This window comes from Theropithecus gelada, chromosome 15 (genome assembly GCF_003255815.1).
Source record: "Theropithecus gelada isolate Dixy chromosome 15, Tgel_1.0, whole genome shotgun sequence".
Lineage (NCBI taxonomy): Eukaryota > Metazoa > Chordata > Mammalia > Primates > Cercopithecidae > Theropithecus > Theropithecus gelada.
Genome location: NC_037683.1, coordinates 31,777,114 through 31,794,594, shown reverse-complemented (window position 1 = coordinate 31,794,594; position 17,481 = coordinate 31,777,114). Strand labels below are relative to the sequence as shown.

The following is a 17,481-nucleotide window of genomic DNA, read 5'->3' as shown; positions in this document are numbered from 1 at the left end:
TTGATCATATGTTCCACCTTCCTACTCTTTAAAATACTATTACAAATTGTGGGTTCATCTGAGAGGCCTGTAAAGCCTTTCTCTTTCGGATTACTTTTGCTTTCTAAATTCACAGTCCATGTAAAAAATATTCCCTTTTAAGTCTATTTTCTTTGACATTTTGAAATTGGATTTTCTAAACAGTAAAATATATATGTTGTGATTATTTCACATTGCATACCTGTTTCAAAACATCTCGGGGAACATCACACACCGGGGCCTATCATGGGGAGGGGGAGGGGGGAGGGATTGCATTGGGAGTTATACCTGATGCAAATGACGAGTTGATGGGTGCAGCAGACCAACATGGCACAAGTATACATATGTAACAAACCTGCACGTTATGCACATGTACCCTACAACTTAAAGTATAATAATAATAAATTAATTAAAAAAAAAAAAAAAAACAAAACAAACAAAAAAACACATCTCATATACCCCATAAATATATACACCTAATATGTACCCATAAAAATAATTTTTAAAAAGAGTATCAACAACAAGAAAAAGAATATGTGGAGAATTAAGCCCTGGATTTCACTCATTTCGTGTTAATGATTCTGACATGTCAGGGTTTTCTTCTTCCATGGATCTTGTTACTTACACATTTCCAATGCACTCCTCCTTGCTGACCAGAATTTACAACAGTAATATCTGCAGTGTTTCTTCTACCTCCTAAGCAACCAAATCATCAGCCAGTCAGACCAAGAAATCAACAGATTCCACGCGTTTAACAGAATGCCCATGTCTGGATGGTCAAGAAGTCCTCCATAGGTATGGTGCCAGCTGATGCAGTAGGAAATGCAATAAACATCCCCTATCCAAAGTCCCCTGCATCTCATCTGGATTGCTCAGTGCACACATATCAAGTGCTGCCTGAACTCGGACTTACTCATGAGCTGTTTATGTCATGTGTCTTAACTCCAAGTTGGGGTTTCTGGCGGCGGGATCGGTGTCTATGCAGCCCACACAGCAGACTCACAGGTAGCACACAAGTTCTCCACACACCTTCTGGAGGAGCTGGTTGGGACAAACTAGTTCCTATTTTACTTTTAGCCTCAATGGGGACAACTCCATATGCCTAATCAGAACTAACACATCAGGGATAAGCTGACAAGGACCTCAGTAGAGCTTTCCAACTGGTAAGCCTCAGAAGGGTTGCAAGTGGGCTGAACCATTTATTCTCCCAGTCCTTGGAGTAAGTGGACAGGACATGGGGAGCCTAGAGCTTCAAGCAGTCTTGTCTGCCTGTCCCAGTGTGCTACATATCACTTTCTGTGTGTGCCAAGGACAAGAAAAAGTCAGGAAGCCCTGCCACTAGTCCATACCCAGTCCATTCGCCTGGAACTGTGGCTCTCCAACTGGGACTCTCTTAGCAGAATTCACTCAAGTAGTGTGTTTTTATAGCAGATGGTGTCAGCCAGAATCATACCTCCTGACTGAACACCAGTGCATTAATCATGCTCTTTAAATATTCACAGAGGAAAAAAGCCCAAAAGCTAACATTTTTGAGTACCCAGTTAACTTAGTTAATCTTCCAACAACCATTTGAAGAAAGGACAAGAGGAGCAGAAAGACCAAGGAGGTTTCCTCAAGTCACATAGCTAGTAAATGGCAGAGCTGGGATTTGAACCCAGGTAACCTGGGCTCTCTGAATTGCTAGACAATATTGCTTCGCCATGTGTTTGAAAGGAGCAATCTAATGACAAAAAAGGAACACGCATTGGCACTTAGCTTTGGCTTTGCTGCTGTTTGCCTATGTGACCTTAGGTAACTCACTTTACTTATCTGGGTGGCAGACACTGCATTTTTGGACATTAAGCATTCATATGCCAGGAACTACAGCTCAATGATATAATTTGATCTGTGCCATGTCCGACTCAGAGATGAGAGAAAGTACAATTTACTCATTCTGGTTTCCCAAATAGCTGTCGCTTATTTCAATTTTAATTTGGTAGAGACTAAACAGACTGATACATTGTTACATGTTCTTATTGAATTCAGGGAAAGCGTACTATTTGGCAGCAAGTACAGTATGTATTTGAAACACTGTACTTTTTTCATAATGGATTTTCAAAGAAAATTGTATCGATATCTTAGAAGTGTGATACATTATGAATGTTGCATCTATTAGGGATGATTTCTTACAGCAACTTAGTGGTTTTATTTCTAAAAAAAAAAAAAAGTCTAGTGAGAAGGTTGACTCTACTTCATCTTTCTCTTCAGAAAAGGTCAAAATTGGCCACACGTGGTGGCTCATGCCTATAATCCCAACACTTTGGGAGGCCAATACAGGTGGATCACCTGAGGTCAGGAGTTCGAGACCAGCCTGGCCAACAATCAGGGTGAAACCGCATCTCTACTAAAAATACAAAATTAGCCAGGTATAGTGGTGCACGCCTGTAGTCCCAGCTACCCAGGAGAATGACGTGGGAGAATTGCTTGAATCTGGGAGGTGGAGGTTGCAGTGGGCTGAGATTGCACCACTGCCCTCCAGCCTGGGTGACGAATGAAACTCTGTCTCAAAAAAAAAAAGAAAGAAAGAAAAAGAAAAAGAAATGGTCAAAATTGCATTTTTTGGGGAGTGTAGTTTAGATTCCTTTATAGAGACTAATTGGCACAAAACTTTTCCAATTTGTATTTCTTTCAAGAAATGTTCCAAACAATCAACTTTGCAAGCAATTCTGGTGTTAGCACAGGTGATGTATGAACCCATGCTAGATGGGGAGCTCTTGATCTGATGATGATTAGCTACCTGGAGCCAAAGATGGCATCTTCTGTGACATACCAGCACTGCAGAGAAGCACAGCAGATGTTTATTCACTTAGTTTTAGTGCATTACATTTTAATTCTCCTTAGGTAATTTATCAAATACCTATTCATAAAAGTTTCACTTTGGTCATGAATTCCCTACTTGTTCCTAACTACATTATGTAGTCTGCAAAACTGCAGAGTAACATCCCACATCCTAAGGAGTGACAAGAGCCTTTGGGGTTCAGTAGTTCCCAGGTCTGAGTCCTGTGTGAGGTAGGACAGGATATGTGCTTCCATCTTTGAGTCTCAAATTTTCTTTCGCCAAACACCTGTCAAATGATTTCAATAAATAGGTGTAAGCAGGTCCTGACATTTTTCTTCCAGAAAGGCTGTTTTGTTGTGATGCTATTCTTGCTAGGTTTTGCAATGGCTTCCTCATTGTGTGTGTGTGCCTTCACAGGTGTCATGTGTGTGCATTCCAGAGAATTACTATTTCATGAGTTGGTTTTTGCTCAGAGGCTCATGACCAAGTTTATTCAATATTTTTCTCGTCTAAAGTAAAAACAAAACAAAATAATACAATACAAATATAGTCATTTTCCCTTACAACAGTCACTTCTAATAAGCTGAACTTTCCCTTCTGGGTTTCTTTCTTTCTTTTTGATGGAGGATCGCTCTGTTGCCCAGGCTGGAGTGCAGTGGTGCGATCTCGGCTCACTGCAACCTCTGCCTCCCAGGTTCAAGTGATTCTCCTGCCTCAGACCCCCGAGTAGCTGGGATTACAGGTGTGTGCCACCATGCCTGGCTAATTTTTGTATTTTTAGTAGAGATGGAGTTTCACTATGCTGGCCAGGCTGGTCTCAAACTCTTGGCCTCAAATGATCTGCCCCACCTCGGCCTCCCAAAGTGCTGGGATTACAGGCGTGAGCCACTGTGCCCGGTCACTTCTGGGTTTCTATTTTTTTTTTTTTTTGCCTCTCATTTCTGTGTTCCTCTGCCTTTATTCTTTGTTTTTTCAGGCGGCAAAAGCATTAACAGACTTGCCCCTAACTACTTCTTTAAATACATCCTCAAATGGTATTATATGAGAGCCCCCAAAGGGACGGTAAGACAAAATAATCATTGTCACGAAAGCTCAGCTGTGAGTGTAAAATACTGTCCACATAGCAGATTCTTTGTCATCCTATGCACTCTGACAGAGCTACGGCAGACTCAGGAATAAGCTGGGAAGTGTTACTTTTCCACTCCCCAGACGCCATCCGGCTCACTGAATGAATGAAATTAAAACATTATTCATCACGGAATGTAGTTCGGGTTAGATGAATAAGATGCATAATCTGTTAAGAGTAGGTTTTAGACATTCTAATTGCACAAGACACCAGTGTGAGCCAGAGTTGGAGCTGAACACTGGGTACGTGTTTCTAGGGTAATACAGATGAGGATTAATTTATTTTGGTATTCGTTAGTGCTTAAAAATCTCATCAAATGATCCTCTCTCTGTTCCCCAATTCTTGCAGGTTTTTCAGAAGTTTCTATTATGAACATTCTTAGTTCATAATAAGCCTCTGAAGCCGTAACACTGATATGAATTTTAAGGGCTTGATGGTTTAATTGCCTTTAATACAGTGTCCGTTATTCAGCCAGGGAATGAAGCTGGTTGAGCATTAGCATAGCAACACCTCTTGCTTTTGAGGTCTCAGTGCAGAACGTGATGTTTAAACCATTCACCATTCAGTAGGGGACGATTAGCTAGGTTTCTGTGGGTTTCTTATAACATGAACCTACAGGGATGTTCCTCTAATTATTCTAATCCTTTTTTAGTGGATGGCCTAGACTACAGCAGTTTTAATATTTTAAATTCTGCAGCCTTTCATCCAATAAAACCACAGGTGACTCTTGGGATGTGGCTGTAATTTTAGATCCAATACATTGGAATTTTAATTGTAACTAGAAGTACATCCATCCTTCCTTGGTCAATGCACCAGGGAAATTCATGATGTCTGGGTGGGTATCTAAGAAGCCTGAGTGGAAAGTTCTCAATACTCTCCCCAACAGGAAAGGAAACACAGATATTAGAAATCAATTCCTTTACCTTTGCTATCTTTATGTTGCCCACATTCCCTTTTTCAGCTCTGCAGGGCAGTACCATGCTGATTGTTACCTGAATTTCTGGAAACCTACGTTTTTTTTTTTTTTTGAGACGGAGTGTTGCTCTGTCACCCAGGCTGGAGTGCAGTGGTGTGATTTCGGCTCACTGCCGCCTCCACCTCCCGGGTTCAAGCGATTCTCCTGTCTCAGACTCCTGAGTAGCTGGGGTTATAGGCATGCGCCACCAGGTCCAGCTAATTGTTAGCATTTTTAGTAGAGATGGGGTTTTACCATGTTGGCCAGGCTGATCTTGAACTCCTGACCTCAGGTGATCCACCCACCTCGGCTTCCCAAAGTGCTAGGATTACAGGCATGAGCCACCACACTTGGCCTGGAAACCTACTTTCAAAAAAATGTCTGGTAAATACCAACTCATCCAAGCCTTTCCTTTCTTCACTATTATAAATACTAAGATGACATGGTTAATTGTACTTCATCAGCCTGATCTTTATTAACGAGCATGACTCAAGAATAGGGGTTTCAGATGGTTCACAGAAAACATATAATAAACGGTGTTTAGAAAGACAAAAAGGTACATAGCCTTGTTCATAGAGAAATGTAATTAAAACAGAAATTCTGGATTTTACCTACCAGACTAAGTTAAAAAAAAAAAAAAGCTAGCAAAGGCTATGATTCGCTTCCTGTGAGGTCACAGAGACACTGTCATATTTGCTGGGGGTGCCTGTGGGCTGCGGGGAGTATAAACAGGTGGAATATATTTGGAGAGAAATTTCATTAGACAATATCCAACTTAAATATGCACATACCTTTTGACCAGGATGCTACTTCAAGGGAATTTATTCTACAGGTAGATTTGTTCAAGTGCACAAACACAAGGTACAAGAATGGCAGCACCACTGAAACTTGAGGGAGTTGATGCAGCTTAAACGTCCATCAATATTGACTGGTAAAATAAATATATGCTCTTTATACATGGAGTAGCTCTAGATTGACAGAGAGAAATGCTAACAATGTTTGCTTCCAAGGAAAACTGGGGAATAAGAAGATGGAAAGGAAAAGTAACTTCCAGTTATTTGTGTTTGATTTTTACTACTGTTTGTATTACCTATCTTAAAAAAGGCAACATGCCAGGTGCAGTGGCTCTCCCCTATAATCCCAGTATTTGGGGAGGCCAAGGCAAGAGGATCGTTTGAGCCAGGAATTGAGACCAGCCTGTGCAACATGGCAAGACCCCATCTCTACAAAATTTTTTAAAAATGTACCCAAGCATGGTGGTGCATGCCAGCTACTCAGGAGGCTGAAGTGGGGGGATCACTTGAGCCCTGGAGGTCGAGGCTGCAGTGGGCCATGATCGCACCACTGAACTCCAGCCTGGGTGACAGAGAGAGACCGTGTCTCAAAAAAAAAAAAAAAAAAAAAAAAAGAAAGAAAGACAAAATGGCAACAAAGCACAGTGGTTCCCTTTTATTACTAACTTTCCACTCAGTCTCCTAATAGTTAAAATCTTCCTCCAATTCATCTAAAATGAAATCCTAAATTAGACAAGGAGGGAGTGGAGCAGACGCTCTGTTTCAATTCTCCAAGCCTCTGAGTCCCAATCGTACCAACAGAATGGACTCTCAGCCATCTCACCAATTCTTTACTCTATGCCAATTCTGCCATGTGCAGATGGGAAAGCATTGTCCACATTCTGCCTGGACAGTTATTTCCTAGTATTCTCGGACAGAAATACATTTCTATTTCTTTTTACTTTCCTCAAAAGATCCCCACGGTGTTTCTGCTCTGAGTTTGTTAGTTTCAAAGAGACATGTCTTTATATATGTGTTAATGCTCTTCCATCTGATCTTTCCTTTGGCACCAAACACCCCTTCCCCTTGCTAAACTTAGAATATACATCTCAAGCCATCAATCTATTAGATACACCATTTCTTGAACTAGACTTTATTATTATTGTTTTTTTAGATGGAGTCTCACATTGTCACCCAGGCTGGAGTACAATGGCATGATCTTAGCTCACTGCAACCTCCGCCTCCCTGGTTCAAGCCATTCTCCTGCCTCAGTCTCCCAAGTAGCTGGGACTACATACACATGCCACCACGCCCGGCCAGTTTTTGCATTTTTAGTGGAGACAGGGTTTTACCACGTTGGCCAGGCTGGTCATGAACTCCTGACCTTGAATGATCCACCCGCCTCAGCCTCCCAAAGTGTGGGATTACAGGTGTGATTCACCACGCCCGGCCTTGAGCTATTTTGAATCTCTTTGGCCTGTTTCCATCCACATGCACAGCTACGACCTTACATCTCAAAACCCACTAAAAATTTTTACCAGCTAGCGTCAAACACTGCGCTGCGCAAAACGTCTTTTCTATATCATGTCATTTATTGATAATTCTCTTATCAGTGAGATGTTGGTAAATTCCATCTGGGGATGAGGAAAATGAGGTGTCCACAAGAAACTGGTCAAAGGTCCCATGGCTAGTAAGTGGCAAAGCTGGGATTCAAACTGTGTGAGATTCCAAAGCTTCCACCCTTCACCTAATCAGGCAACTACGGGGCTCTTCTCCCTTGATAAAACCAGACCACCACACTGTGGACCCTTTAATCCTTCTCTCGTCTGGCTGGCAATGTCTTGCCATTTTACTTCTGCAAACTTCCACCTGTTTCCCAATCATGGGCTCCAGTCTTAGCCCAGGTGCTTAGACTGGTGTATACACACGCCCTGTCCTCCAACGGCTGGAGTTCACTAGTCTCTTGCTTCTGAAGTGGGGAGGGAGGGCAAGAACACAGACTTGGTTTGATAGGTTGCAGGGGACAGGTTAATGATGAAATTAAAGCCATATAAAGAACCAGTAGAATGCTCACATTCTTCTGCTTCACCTTGGGCCTAAGGAAATGCAAAGCTTTGCTGAGCAGACAGATCTAGTTACTTATTATGATGCCTCCATCCATTGACTTAACATCATGACTATTAAAAAAAAAAAAAAAAAAGAGTTGACCTCCACTGAGAGTTAAAATTGAGGCATTATAATAATAAGGATGAACACACAAGCAGAGAAGTAGCTTTGCTTTCCCAAAGAGAAAAGCAAACCTGGACTGCCCACCTCAGACTGTCCTGGGCTGTTAAAATGCAGGGTCTGGGGTCTTACCACTGACCATTTGGAATGCAGCAATCTATATTTTTAGTAAGTTGTCCAAGCCATTCTTTGGCTCCCTAATTTTGGGAGAAGTGGGCCTATTTGCAGAACTATTGAGGATTTCTTTTGCTAAGGCTGAGCTGATTGTCTATTTTACATGTTTGTCTTTTGATACCCCCAGAGTTTCTTAAAATGTGCCATTTCTCACGTGCAAGGGACCTTTAACAGTGACTTGCTTTTTCTCTCCGCCCCCTTACGCTTCGCCTCTGCATCTGTCCACTGCCTCCTGTAGCAAGACAGTGGAAGCAAATCACCCCAGACCAAAGTAGGGTATTTTCCTGGTATGTTTGGAAGACTTGGTCAGCCAGGGAATTGATTTAGAACTCTAAGTTTGAGAAATATTGATCCAAAGGGATCAATATGGCTGTTCAGGGAGTTCTTTGATGAGCTAAGATTTTAAAGGACTAGTTAAAAGCTGTAAAGTCAAGGGCAACAAAAAGGCTCTGTCATTACTTGTGTTCAGAGCGGGACACAGGAGGCTGCAGTCACTGACCTGGAAGGATGGTGCAATACTGACAGGCAAGAAGGACTAAGGGGAATTCCCACACTGTCCTTATTCCTCCGTCTTTGTGGTTAAAGAGAACCACCTTCAACAGAAATGGTAGACCAATAAATAGGCAAAAGGGTTTTGAAGACCAAGGTAATTAATTACCTGGCAGGATTTAGAGATTTCTGGCATGAATTAGATCAATCAAATGACAACTGTCAGTACACTGTTGGATGTTTTGAGGGACCACAGAAACATGAATAGATGATAAACCAGTACATACCTGAGCTTCACAATGTAAAAGTTAATTCCATTAATTATGGAATAGTGAGTATGGTTTTACTGTCAAGTAATATTCCAGAAAACACTGTTCATTTGTGAGCTCTTTGGAAGGAAGTCCATAGAGTGGATCATCTCAAATAAGCAGTGGTTCATTAAGAACAATGTCCAGGCCGGGCGCGGTGGCTCACGCCTGTAATCCCAGCACTTTGGGAGGCCGAGGCGGGCGGATCACCAGGTCAGGAGATAGAGACCATCCTGGCTAACACGGTGAAACCCCGTCTCTACTAAAAAATGCAAAAAATTAGCCGGGCGTGGCGGCGGGCGCCTGTAGTCCCAGCTACTCAGGAGGCTGAGGCAGGAGAATGGCGTGAACCCGGGAGGCAGAGCTTGCAGTGAGCTGAGATCGCCCCACTGCACTCCAGCCTGGGCGACAGAGCGAGACTCCATCTCAAAAAAAAAAAAAAAAAAAAAAAAAAGAATAATGTACAATCTCTGCTTCTCTGAAAATGGGACCACTGCTGAATGATGCCTGTGTGGACAGGATTTTTAGACTTGAGGAGGGGTGGTAAGGCGTGGGAGAGGGTTAGTAGACCACTGGAGGGGTGTGTGTGGGCAGAAGGCAGTAAACAGCGTAGATCACAGGCGATGGAGATGAACAAGGTTACCAGCCCTGGTGTGTGTGTGGGAGGTATCGACAGTTACGACTGGTGGTGGTGATGGTGGAGGGAACATGGTTACCAGGCCACACTGGTGGGGGTGTATGGACAGTGAGCTACCTACCGGCGTGGTGGTAATGCAGATGGACAGGGGTTACTCGATGGCTAGAGGGAGTGGATGGGTTTCTGGGTGAGCAATTCGATTTCAGTGGAGTGAACTGTTCAACATTATCTAGCAGTCTCATGGAGATGTGGATCCCCAGGGTTGCAAATGGTGGGATGAAAGGTGAGAGACAAGACAGCACAGCGGTTGAGACCACAGGCTCTGGAATACAGGCTGCTTGGTTAAACTCTAAGCCTGAGCTTCCTACGTATGAAAAAGAGGATATTACCCATCTCACAGAATGGTCAGGAAGTGAAGTGACACATGCAGAATGCAAGGCCTAGCATTAGATGACCAGCCCCTATATATTAGTGCAGATCAATGTCTACCTACCGGGGGTTTCCAACGTCACGTGGCTGGACTTTCTTCTTCCCTGTACAGCATGATACCAATGCCTCAAATGAGAACACAGTTGACACACTGAGTAATATTCAGATGGTGAAACTGAATCTAGACGTCGCATGGTGGTCAATGTCCTATGCACAGTACGATGCCCCCATACTGGATAAGGTTGTTCAGGTATCTTCAGACCAGCCCAGAGATGATGTGTTATTGCCTGTTATCTGGTTAGACATCTCCTTTCAAATGAATGTGGAATAATCCATTTGCTGAGCAGACATTCATGGAGCACCTGCTCTCTGTCAGGGGCCAGGGAACAAAGGCAAGTACGACACAAAGCTCAGGCTGATGCAGTGTACAGGTTCCAGGATGAGATAAACAAAAGAGCCTATTTTAATACAAAGCTGTAAGTGCGACGTTGCTATAGATGAGGGTAGAAAGGGAGGGGGTTATTACTGGAACACAGAAATTAACCCAGTTTGCAGAGGTGGGGCCATGAGACAGTCCCTAGGAGAAGATGTCTGGGCAGAGGCAGACATGGAGCAGGAGTTAGGGGAAGGGATAGGAGTGACAAAATTCTAGGCAGAAGGAACGGTATTTGCAAAGGCATAGATGTGAGTAACAGCAGGGTGTGGTGCATGCCAGGAACCACAGGCAATTTGGCACTGAAGGATTTTCAACAGTAGGGTGAGAAATGGGGGATATATGCTAGAGCAAAAGGATGGAGACACAGAGTGGGGAATTCCACAGAGAGGTCGCTGGACTTCATCCTCAGGGTAATGGCAAGCACTGCAATGGCACAGGCCAACCGTGTTTTAGAAAGACTGTTCTAGTGACTGGGAGGAGCATGAGCTTGTCAGGAGCAACTGGAGTCAGGGAGATCAGGAAGGGCACCTCTGAGCCAGAGAAAAGATGCTCCTGTGGGATCCATGTCAGTAAGAAGAGAGAGGACAGCCTAAGTATGAATACCAAGGCAGAGGTGAACAGACCTAGGCACTGTTTGGACATGGGTAGCAACAGGCAGAACAGCTGTAGATGATGTATACATTCTAGTAGTGGGTAAAAAAGTGAATTCAGGCAGAAGAAAAGTTTTGTGGGAGGAGGGTAAAAGATGACCAATTTGATTTTTGATAGGTGGAGTTTGAGGTGTACACAGGATATCCAAGTCGAAATGTCAGTCCAAAAGTTCACAGGACAGTCTGGGTTACAGAGGATGGTTTCAGAGTCTACAGCATTATAAAATCAGGACAGAATGAGAAGGCCTGGGTAGACTGTGGTGAAAACAGCAGTGAGCAGAAGAAAGACCTTTAGACAACATCACAATGTAATGACAGAAAAGGAGGCTGTTAAGACTGAACTGGTCAACTGCAGTAGAGAAAGGTCCACTAAGTTAAGGAATGAAAAGTGTATACTTCATTTAACAATCAGGATGTCATAAGTATGCATCCTGGTGAGGCTTCTTGGTTGCAGACAACTGAAACCGCTCAAGTGACTTTAAGCAGAGAGGTATTTAATAGAGGGTATCAGATGGCATACACAATTTCCAGGAGCCCACAGATAAGGGTTTGGATGCCTTCCTGCCAGGAAGAGCACAAGTAGCCAGGACAAACATCCACCTTTACAGGACTATTACTGGGGAAATCCCACTGCCACCACTTCTCTCTATTCTGCACCTGTGACAGGCAGGGCAACCTTCGCCAGAGTTGCCCCAGATGAAGAAAGGCATCAGCTGCTGTGCCTATAAGAGCCACTCTTGCCAAGAGCAGCCTCATTCTAAGATGATCTTGCTCCACCCACCTAACTGAATGCTCACCTTCAGACTTCCAAAAGCCACCTGTTCTGTTACCGAGGTCATTCACAAATGAGACTTCTGCATAGCAATAAGAATCAATAAAAAAAAGAATGAAGATGGAGTCAAAAAAAAAGCAAGAATAATCTTTATTCTTTGGAAAACACATTTGTAAAATGCTATCAATAAGATGAAAAGATTCAGAACACATTTATTTGTTTGCAGCACATACACTGAGGATCAGAACGTCTGCTAAAATGGAATACACCTGTAAACAAATACCTTAGGGAGAGTTTATAGGCGGTCAGCTCCACTGTGCAAGGTACGCAGCTGATACCTTCTTGCTGAATAGATTTTTGCGGTAGCCAAAAAAGATCAGATTTTAGTAACAAAATATCTCAAAGGATGTCAAACATTCTTTAGAGGGCCTAACATGGGCAAAATTACAATTACATACATAAAAATGGCACAAGAATCAACTGATTTCACAGAAATACTAATAAAACATTTAAGGTCTATTATTAAGAGAAAAAAAATGTTTGACTCAGGGCTTGAAACGGGGGAAATAAATATTTTGGTACAAGCTTTAACCTAAAAGACAACATACTGATTTCTGGGTCTACCAACAGACTAGGGCAACACCCATCTCATCCTACTCTACAGAATGCTTTGGCACAACTTCAAGAAAACCTTATATGCTTTCATTTGAGCCATAAATGATCCTGACTGCACGTTGCTTTTTAAGAGTGAAGTCTAGGGTAAAAACCAATCCCCTAATTCTGACAGCGTGTATTCACAATTATGTCTTCTGAAATCATGCAAGTTAGCAGCACCAATCATTAAGACATTAAAAATTATTCTCATACTTGAGCAGCAAGTTCTATCAAAACAAATGCTATGCAATTTAAGATTAGTACAACTGCTTAAATTCGAAGTAGCTCAACTGCTTTAAGATGTGAAACTCAAAGTCCCCCTGTATTTATATAACATCTAATAAGTTATATACTTTATTTAGCTTCTGAAAGGAGTAACTCTCTGTCAGGGAAGTGGGTACTGCAGTTTTCCTTGTGATAAAATTAGTTTGAATGTATATCCTCAACCTAAACAAAATGAAATGTTAACAAATTGCAGAATGTTAGAGTTGGAAAGGACCTTGGAGATCACTTAGTCCAACCCTCTCTTTTCAGATGGGGAAAATGAGGTCAATGAAGAGGAAATGACTTATCCAGGCCACACTAGGGAAACTGGACCCTAGCAACCTCAACTTCTACGTCAGGAATACATGCTGAGCAATCTTCCCAAGCTCTTCTGGTTTTATTTGCTCCCACTAATTAAATAACAAAGAACATCAGGTACATAGTAATATGATAAACATAGACTTTGACTCCAATTTTAAAATCAGAACATCAAAATGATTCCTGAGCCTTTAACTACCTTCATTTTAATGAGAATGCAGTCAACAGTAAATTATAACAAGCTATAGTGGTTTTATCTTCAAATATTTGCATGGACACTGAAAACACCTTTCAGGACTACTCCTTAAAGACACTCGTCCAAACACATCCATCCATGTGAGGCCAAGACACTTTTCATGGAATGCAATGGAACTATGAAGGTGAATGGAAGAGAGATGCTTCAGTCTCTCAAAGTGCAGTCATGAGTTTATCTCGATACATCATACTTTGCATCCCTCCTAAGTTCTTCTGGTTCTGGTCGTGGACATAATCAAAATGGCTGTCATCTCCACTGGCCGATGCTTTCCAATGCGACCTGTCATCCTGAAAGGATGGCCTGTTTTGTTTGCAGAGCGAATGGTTAGTGGGAGAATGGAAGAAAATGCAGAAATGTAAGTGAAACAACACAAGCACAAAGGAAATGGGGCAGGGAGAACCATGAGCCATGTGAATGGGGATGGCTATGAGTGGAAATGAATGGATTTCCTACGTTGAGAATTGTAAAAGTTCAGATGCAGATCATCTATGAACTTCCAAGCAGAGCAAGCATCTGTCTATGGTCAAGTCATCATTTCTCAAAGGGTGTCTCATGGTCAAGTCCGTCCGGAGAAAGCTAAGTGAAGGTGGAAAATGTTCCTTTACTACAGGGCTGCCTGGAGGTTTTATCATGCCAGTGTGTGCCATGAATGCCTCAGGCAGCATTTGCCAAAAGTGTTGGACTAACAAACTCTGTTGTCAGGGGGTATCTTTGCAGAGATTGAAAATACACAAAATGTTGGGCCCCACCCCATAGATTCTGATCCAGTAGGTCTGGGGTGGGACTGAGAATCTGCATTAACAAGCTTCCAGATGACACTAAAGCTGCCAGTAGCAGGCCCACCCCAGAGAGGCACTGTTTCCGGCTTTCCTCAGAATGCCTGCTGCTAGGCCGTGCCTCAGAAGGAAACTAACATGATAAAACAGACAGTGATAAGCACAAACTTTTGTAAAAACAATGTTAATTAAAATAGCATTTCTATAAATCTCTTCTGCTTCTTATGTCTGAAGAATAAAGTACCTTTGAAACACAGCAAGATTTAGAATTATTACTCCACTCACCTAATTTGCTTTAAAAAGTTAAGTGACTACCAAGTGTTTATAAACAATCACACTGTTGGGTTACAAAATTCCCCAGCAAACTTTATTTTGGCCTTGCTCTAAGTGGGTTTATTTCCATCATTTTATTCTCCATTTCTCAGAGAAAGGCTAGCAACCTCACCTTTATGCAAACTGAACTTGCCAACTATGTTTCTGAAATAGCTTCACACATAAACACCAATTAAGACTGATCTAAAATTCAAATCTTAAAAGGAACATTTGCTTTCACAAAGCCAGCCTTAAAAAAAAAAAAAAACCTCTCAAGCCTCACTATAAACACAGTCCAGCAGATGTCAGTTGGCTTAGAAAGGATTATGGTAGGTTGGGGCCAAGGTTGGCAAATGACAGCCCTCGGCCCAATCCTACTGTTTTTCTAAATCAGTTTCATTGAAGCACAGCCATAGTCTCTCATTTATGGATTGTCTCGGGCTGTTTTCAAAGTACAATGGCAGAGTTAAGGAGTTGTGACAGCGACCACAAAGCCGAAGATATTGACTGTCTGATCCTTTACAGAAAAACTGACCCCTCAGTCTAGGGAAAAAATATTGATTGCCACAAAAAGCAAACCCATTCCCCACCCCCCAAAAAAAAAACTCCTTAAAAAAAAAAAAAAAAAAAACCACAACAACAAAAATCCCCAAGCTTTCATCACATTTGAAGTAAACGAATTCTCAGGACAGAAAAATGTTACTTAGAAATTTTCAGTAACATCTTGAACATAAAACTAAACCAAGAATATATGAGATCAGAATGATTTTTAAAAATCAATTCATTTTTTATTTTACAAAGCACACCTTTGATACATCCACACGCATCACTGGCTACCTCTGCTTTGAAAATTTATTCATCTCGGCCATGACAATGCACCCCTTAAGGGTTGTTTCTGATGCAGACTTTCTACTCCTAAACTAGGCAGAATCTGAACTTTTCTAGAGAAAGGAGAGCTTTCGAAGGTGCAGCTCTGGAAGCACCAGCACTTACCTGACATTTGGAGAGTGAGGATGCCACCGGGGCTGGCTGGGGTGGATATTAGGATGATACTGAGGCTAGAAATAAAACACCGAACTTGATTATTTGATGACCTTTTAATTTCAATGGTCCTCATTTGCTTTCTCTGTTACTGGCATCCACCCGAGGGGCTGGGGGACTATGAACGGAAAGGCTATAGACCCTGGCTAGGGGATGGATGTTTCCCAGGATGATCATGTTTCCCCCTCTGACAAAGGCTGGGGGCTGGAACCCAGCACCGGTTCTTGCCCTCTCCAGAGGCGGCTCCCTGTGAAGGGGCTGGGAAGCTGCTCTTAGAAGGTGATAGCACCTGCCTTGAAGGGGGTCGTCCGGAGTACCAGGGACAGGCTGTATTCATCTCCCCAAGGGAAGAGGCGGAAGGTGTCAGAGAGATGGGGAGAGTGGGAGGCAATTTCTCTCTTCAGAAACAATTTTTGTCATTGCTGAAAATGACAATGGCCATGTGGAGCAGTTACATCTGCACACAGGCAAGGACTGGACAGGGATGCTAAGTGAAGCAGCAGGGCCGTGGGTGAAGGTTTTTTTCTTTCTCCCTGGTCTATGCAATAAAAATAATCTTCTAAAATGCAATCCAAAACAAAATACCAAAACAAACAAAACCATCCAGAGCGCTTATCATCCTGATAAAACGGGAGGGAGACAGGGAGACAGTTTGAGAAGAAGGGATGAGGGGAGGGAGGGAAGGAAAGTAGGGAGGGAGAGAAGAAAGAAAAAGAAGGGAAGGAAGAAAGAGAAAGAAGAGAAGGAAGGAGGCTGAAGATTGCCTTTTTAAAAAATTTTTTATTTTTGACAGAGTCTCGCTCTGTTGCCCAGGCTGGAGTGCAATGGCAGGATCTTGGCAACCTCTACCTCCTGGGTTCAAGCAATTCTCCTGCCTCAGTCTCCTGGGTAGCTGGGATTACAGGCGCTTGCCACCACACCCCGCTAATTTTGAAGGAAGTTGTCCATTTTATAAAGAGAACACAGACCCTGACCAATGACTCACCAATGGACAGAGATGCAGCCCTAGCCAGCTAGGTAGCAGCCTGCCATTCCACTTCTGGCCTGCAGAGGGCAGTGGTCCTAGACATCAGCAGAAGTCAGGGGCTTCTCAAGGCTCAACCTCCCAAGGGGCAAATTAGGCCTTCCTGACATTTAAGTCACTACAGTCTTGCCACCGTGACTCTTTTAATTATTTCTTCCCCTCCTTCTCGGGCTGCTTTGGTTAATAAGCAGTGGCCTGCTCTCTGGCACAGAGAATTCTCAGCAGTTCTGTTCGTTCCATTTGCATGGACCTGAGATGCCCTCCCTGCCTGTTCTGTATTCCAGCAGCCTTTCCTTTCTCCTTCAAAGACGCCTGTCAGCAAGCAGACTCTGCAGCCCCCGGAAGGACATGCTGCAGGAAAAGGAATCTGGAGAAAATACCTCAGTAGCAGGATCTGGGAGCTGACCAGGGCGTTAGCATCTCCCTGGTGCAATCTCTGCATATTTCTCCTTTAGGGGGTACAGAAACCCACAGAGTTTAGATGATCTGCCCAGAGTCTAACTGTTCCAGGTGTTTTGATCACATAGACAGGCCCAGAATGAGGTTCCATTCATTGGCTGTTCAACAATAGAGAAAGGCTGACCTAGAACTGGACCCTCATGTTTTTCTCTGGCTTTAAACACAGCCAAATCAGATTCATCAGAGAGAGGTGGGAACCTTAGCCATAGACCTGGAAAAAGATTTTGGAAACTTCCTTGGTCTCCTCTGGCAATTTAATCACATTCTCAACTGTCAAGGAGTATTTTAGTGTTAACTCAGCTGGTTCTCAACTAGTACGCTCATATCCCTCAGAGGACAACGGGAAATGAACGTGTGCATGTTTGCTTGTCACAGTAACAGAGAAAAGGGAAGCTAATCATCCTGCAATTCCAGGGACAGTCCCAAACAATGAAGAACTCTCAGGCCGGGCGCGGTGGCTCAAGCCTGTAATCCCAGCACTTTGGGAGGCCGAGACGGGCGGATCACGAGGTCAGGAGATCGAGACCATCCTGGCTAACACGGTGAAACCCCGTCTCTACTAAAAA

The 17,481-nt window shown here is 43.0% G+C and overlaps 1 protein-coding gene across 2 annotated transcripts in view; it reads right to left on the bottom strand.

Moving 5' to 3' along the window:
- The window catches only part of EPB41L4B (erythrocyte membrane protein band 4.1 like 4B), a 157,908-nt gene that overhangs the window by 58,735 nt on the left and 81,692 nt on the right, over nucleotides 1-17,481 (bottom strand). Inside the window, exons 15-16 of one of the 2 annotated variants that reach the window (XM_025360669.1) lie at nucleotides 15,385-15,449; nucleotides 11,517-13,603 (exon numbers count right to left, since the gene is read on the bottom strand). In XM_025360669.1, coding sequence (XP_025216454.1) covers nucleotides 13,456-13,603; nucleotides 15,385-15,449 — 213 coding nt within the window. In that variant the 3' untranslated portion in view covers nucleotides 11,517-13,455. Of the gene's footprint in view, nucleotides 1-11,516; nucleotides 13,604-15,384; nucleotides 15,450-17,481 lie in introns of those variants that run through there. The other variant, XM_025360668.1, reaches the window with a different exon arrangement.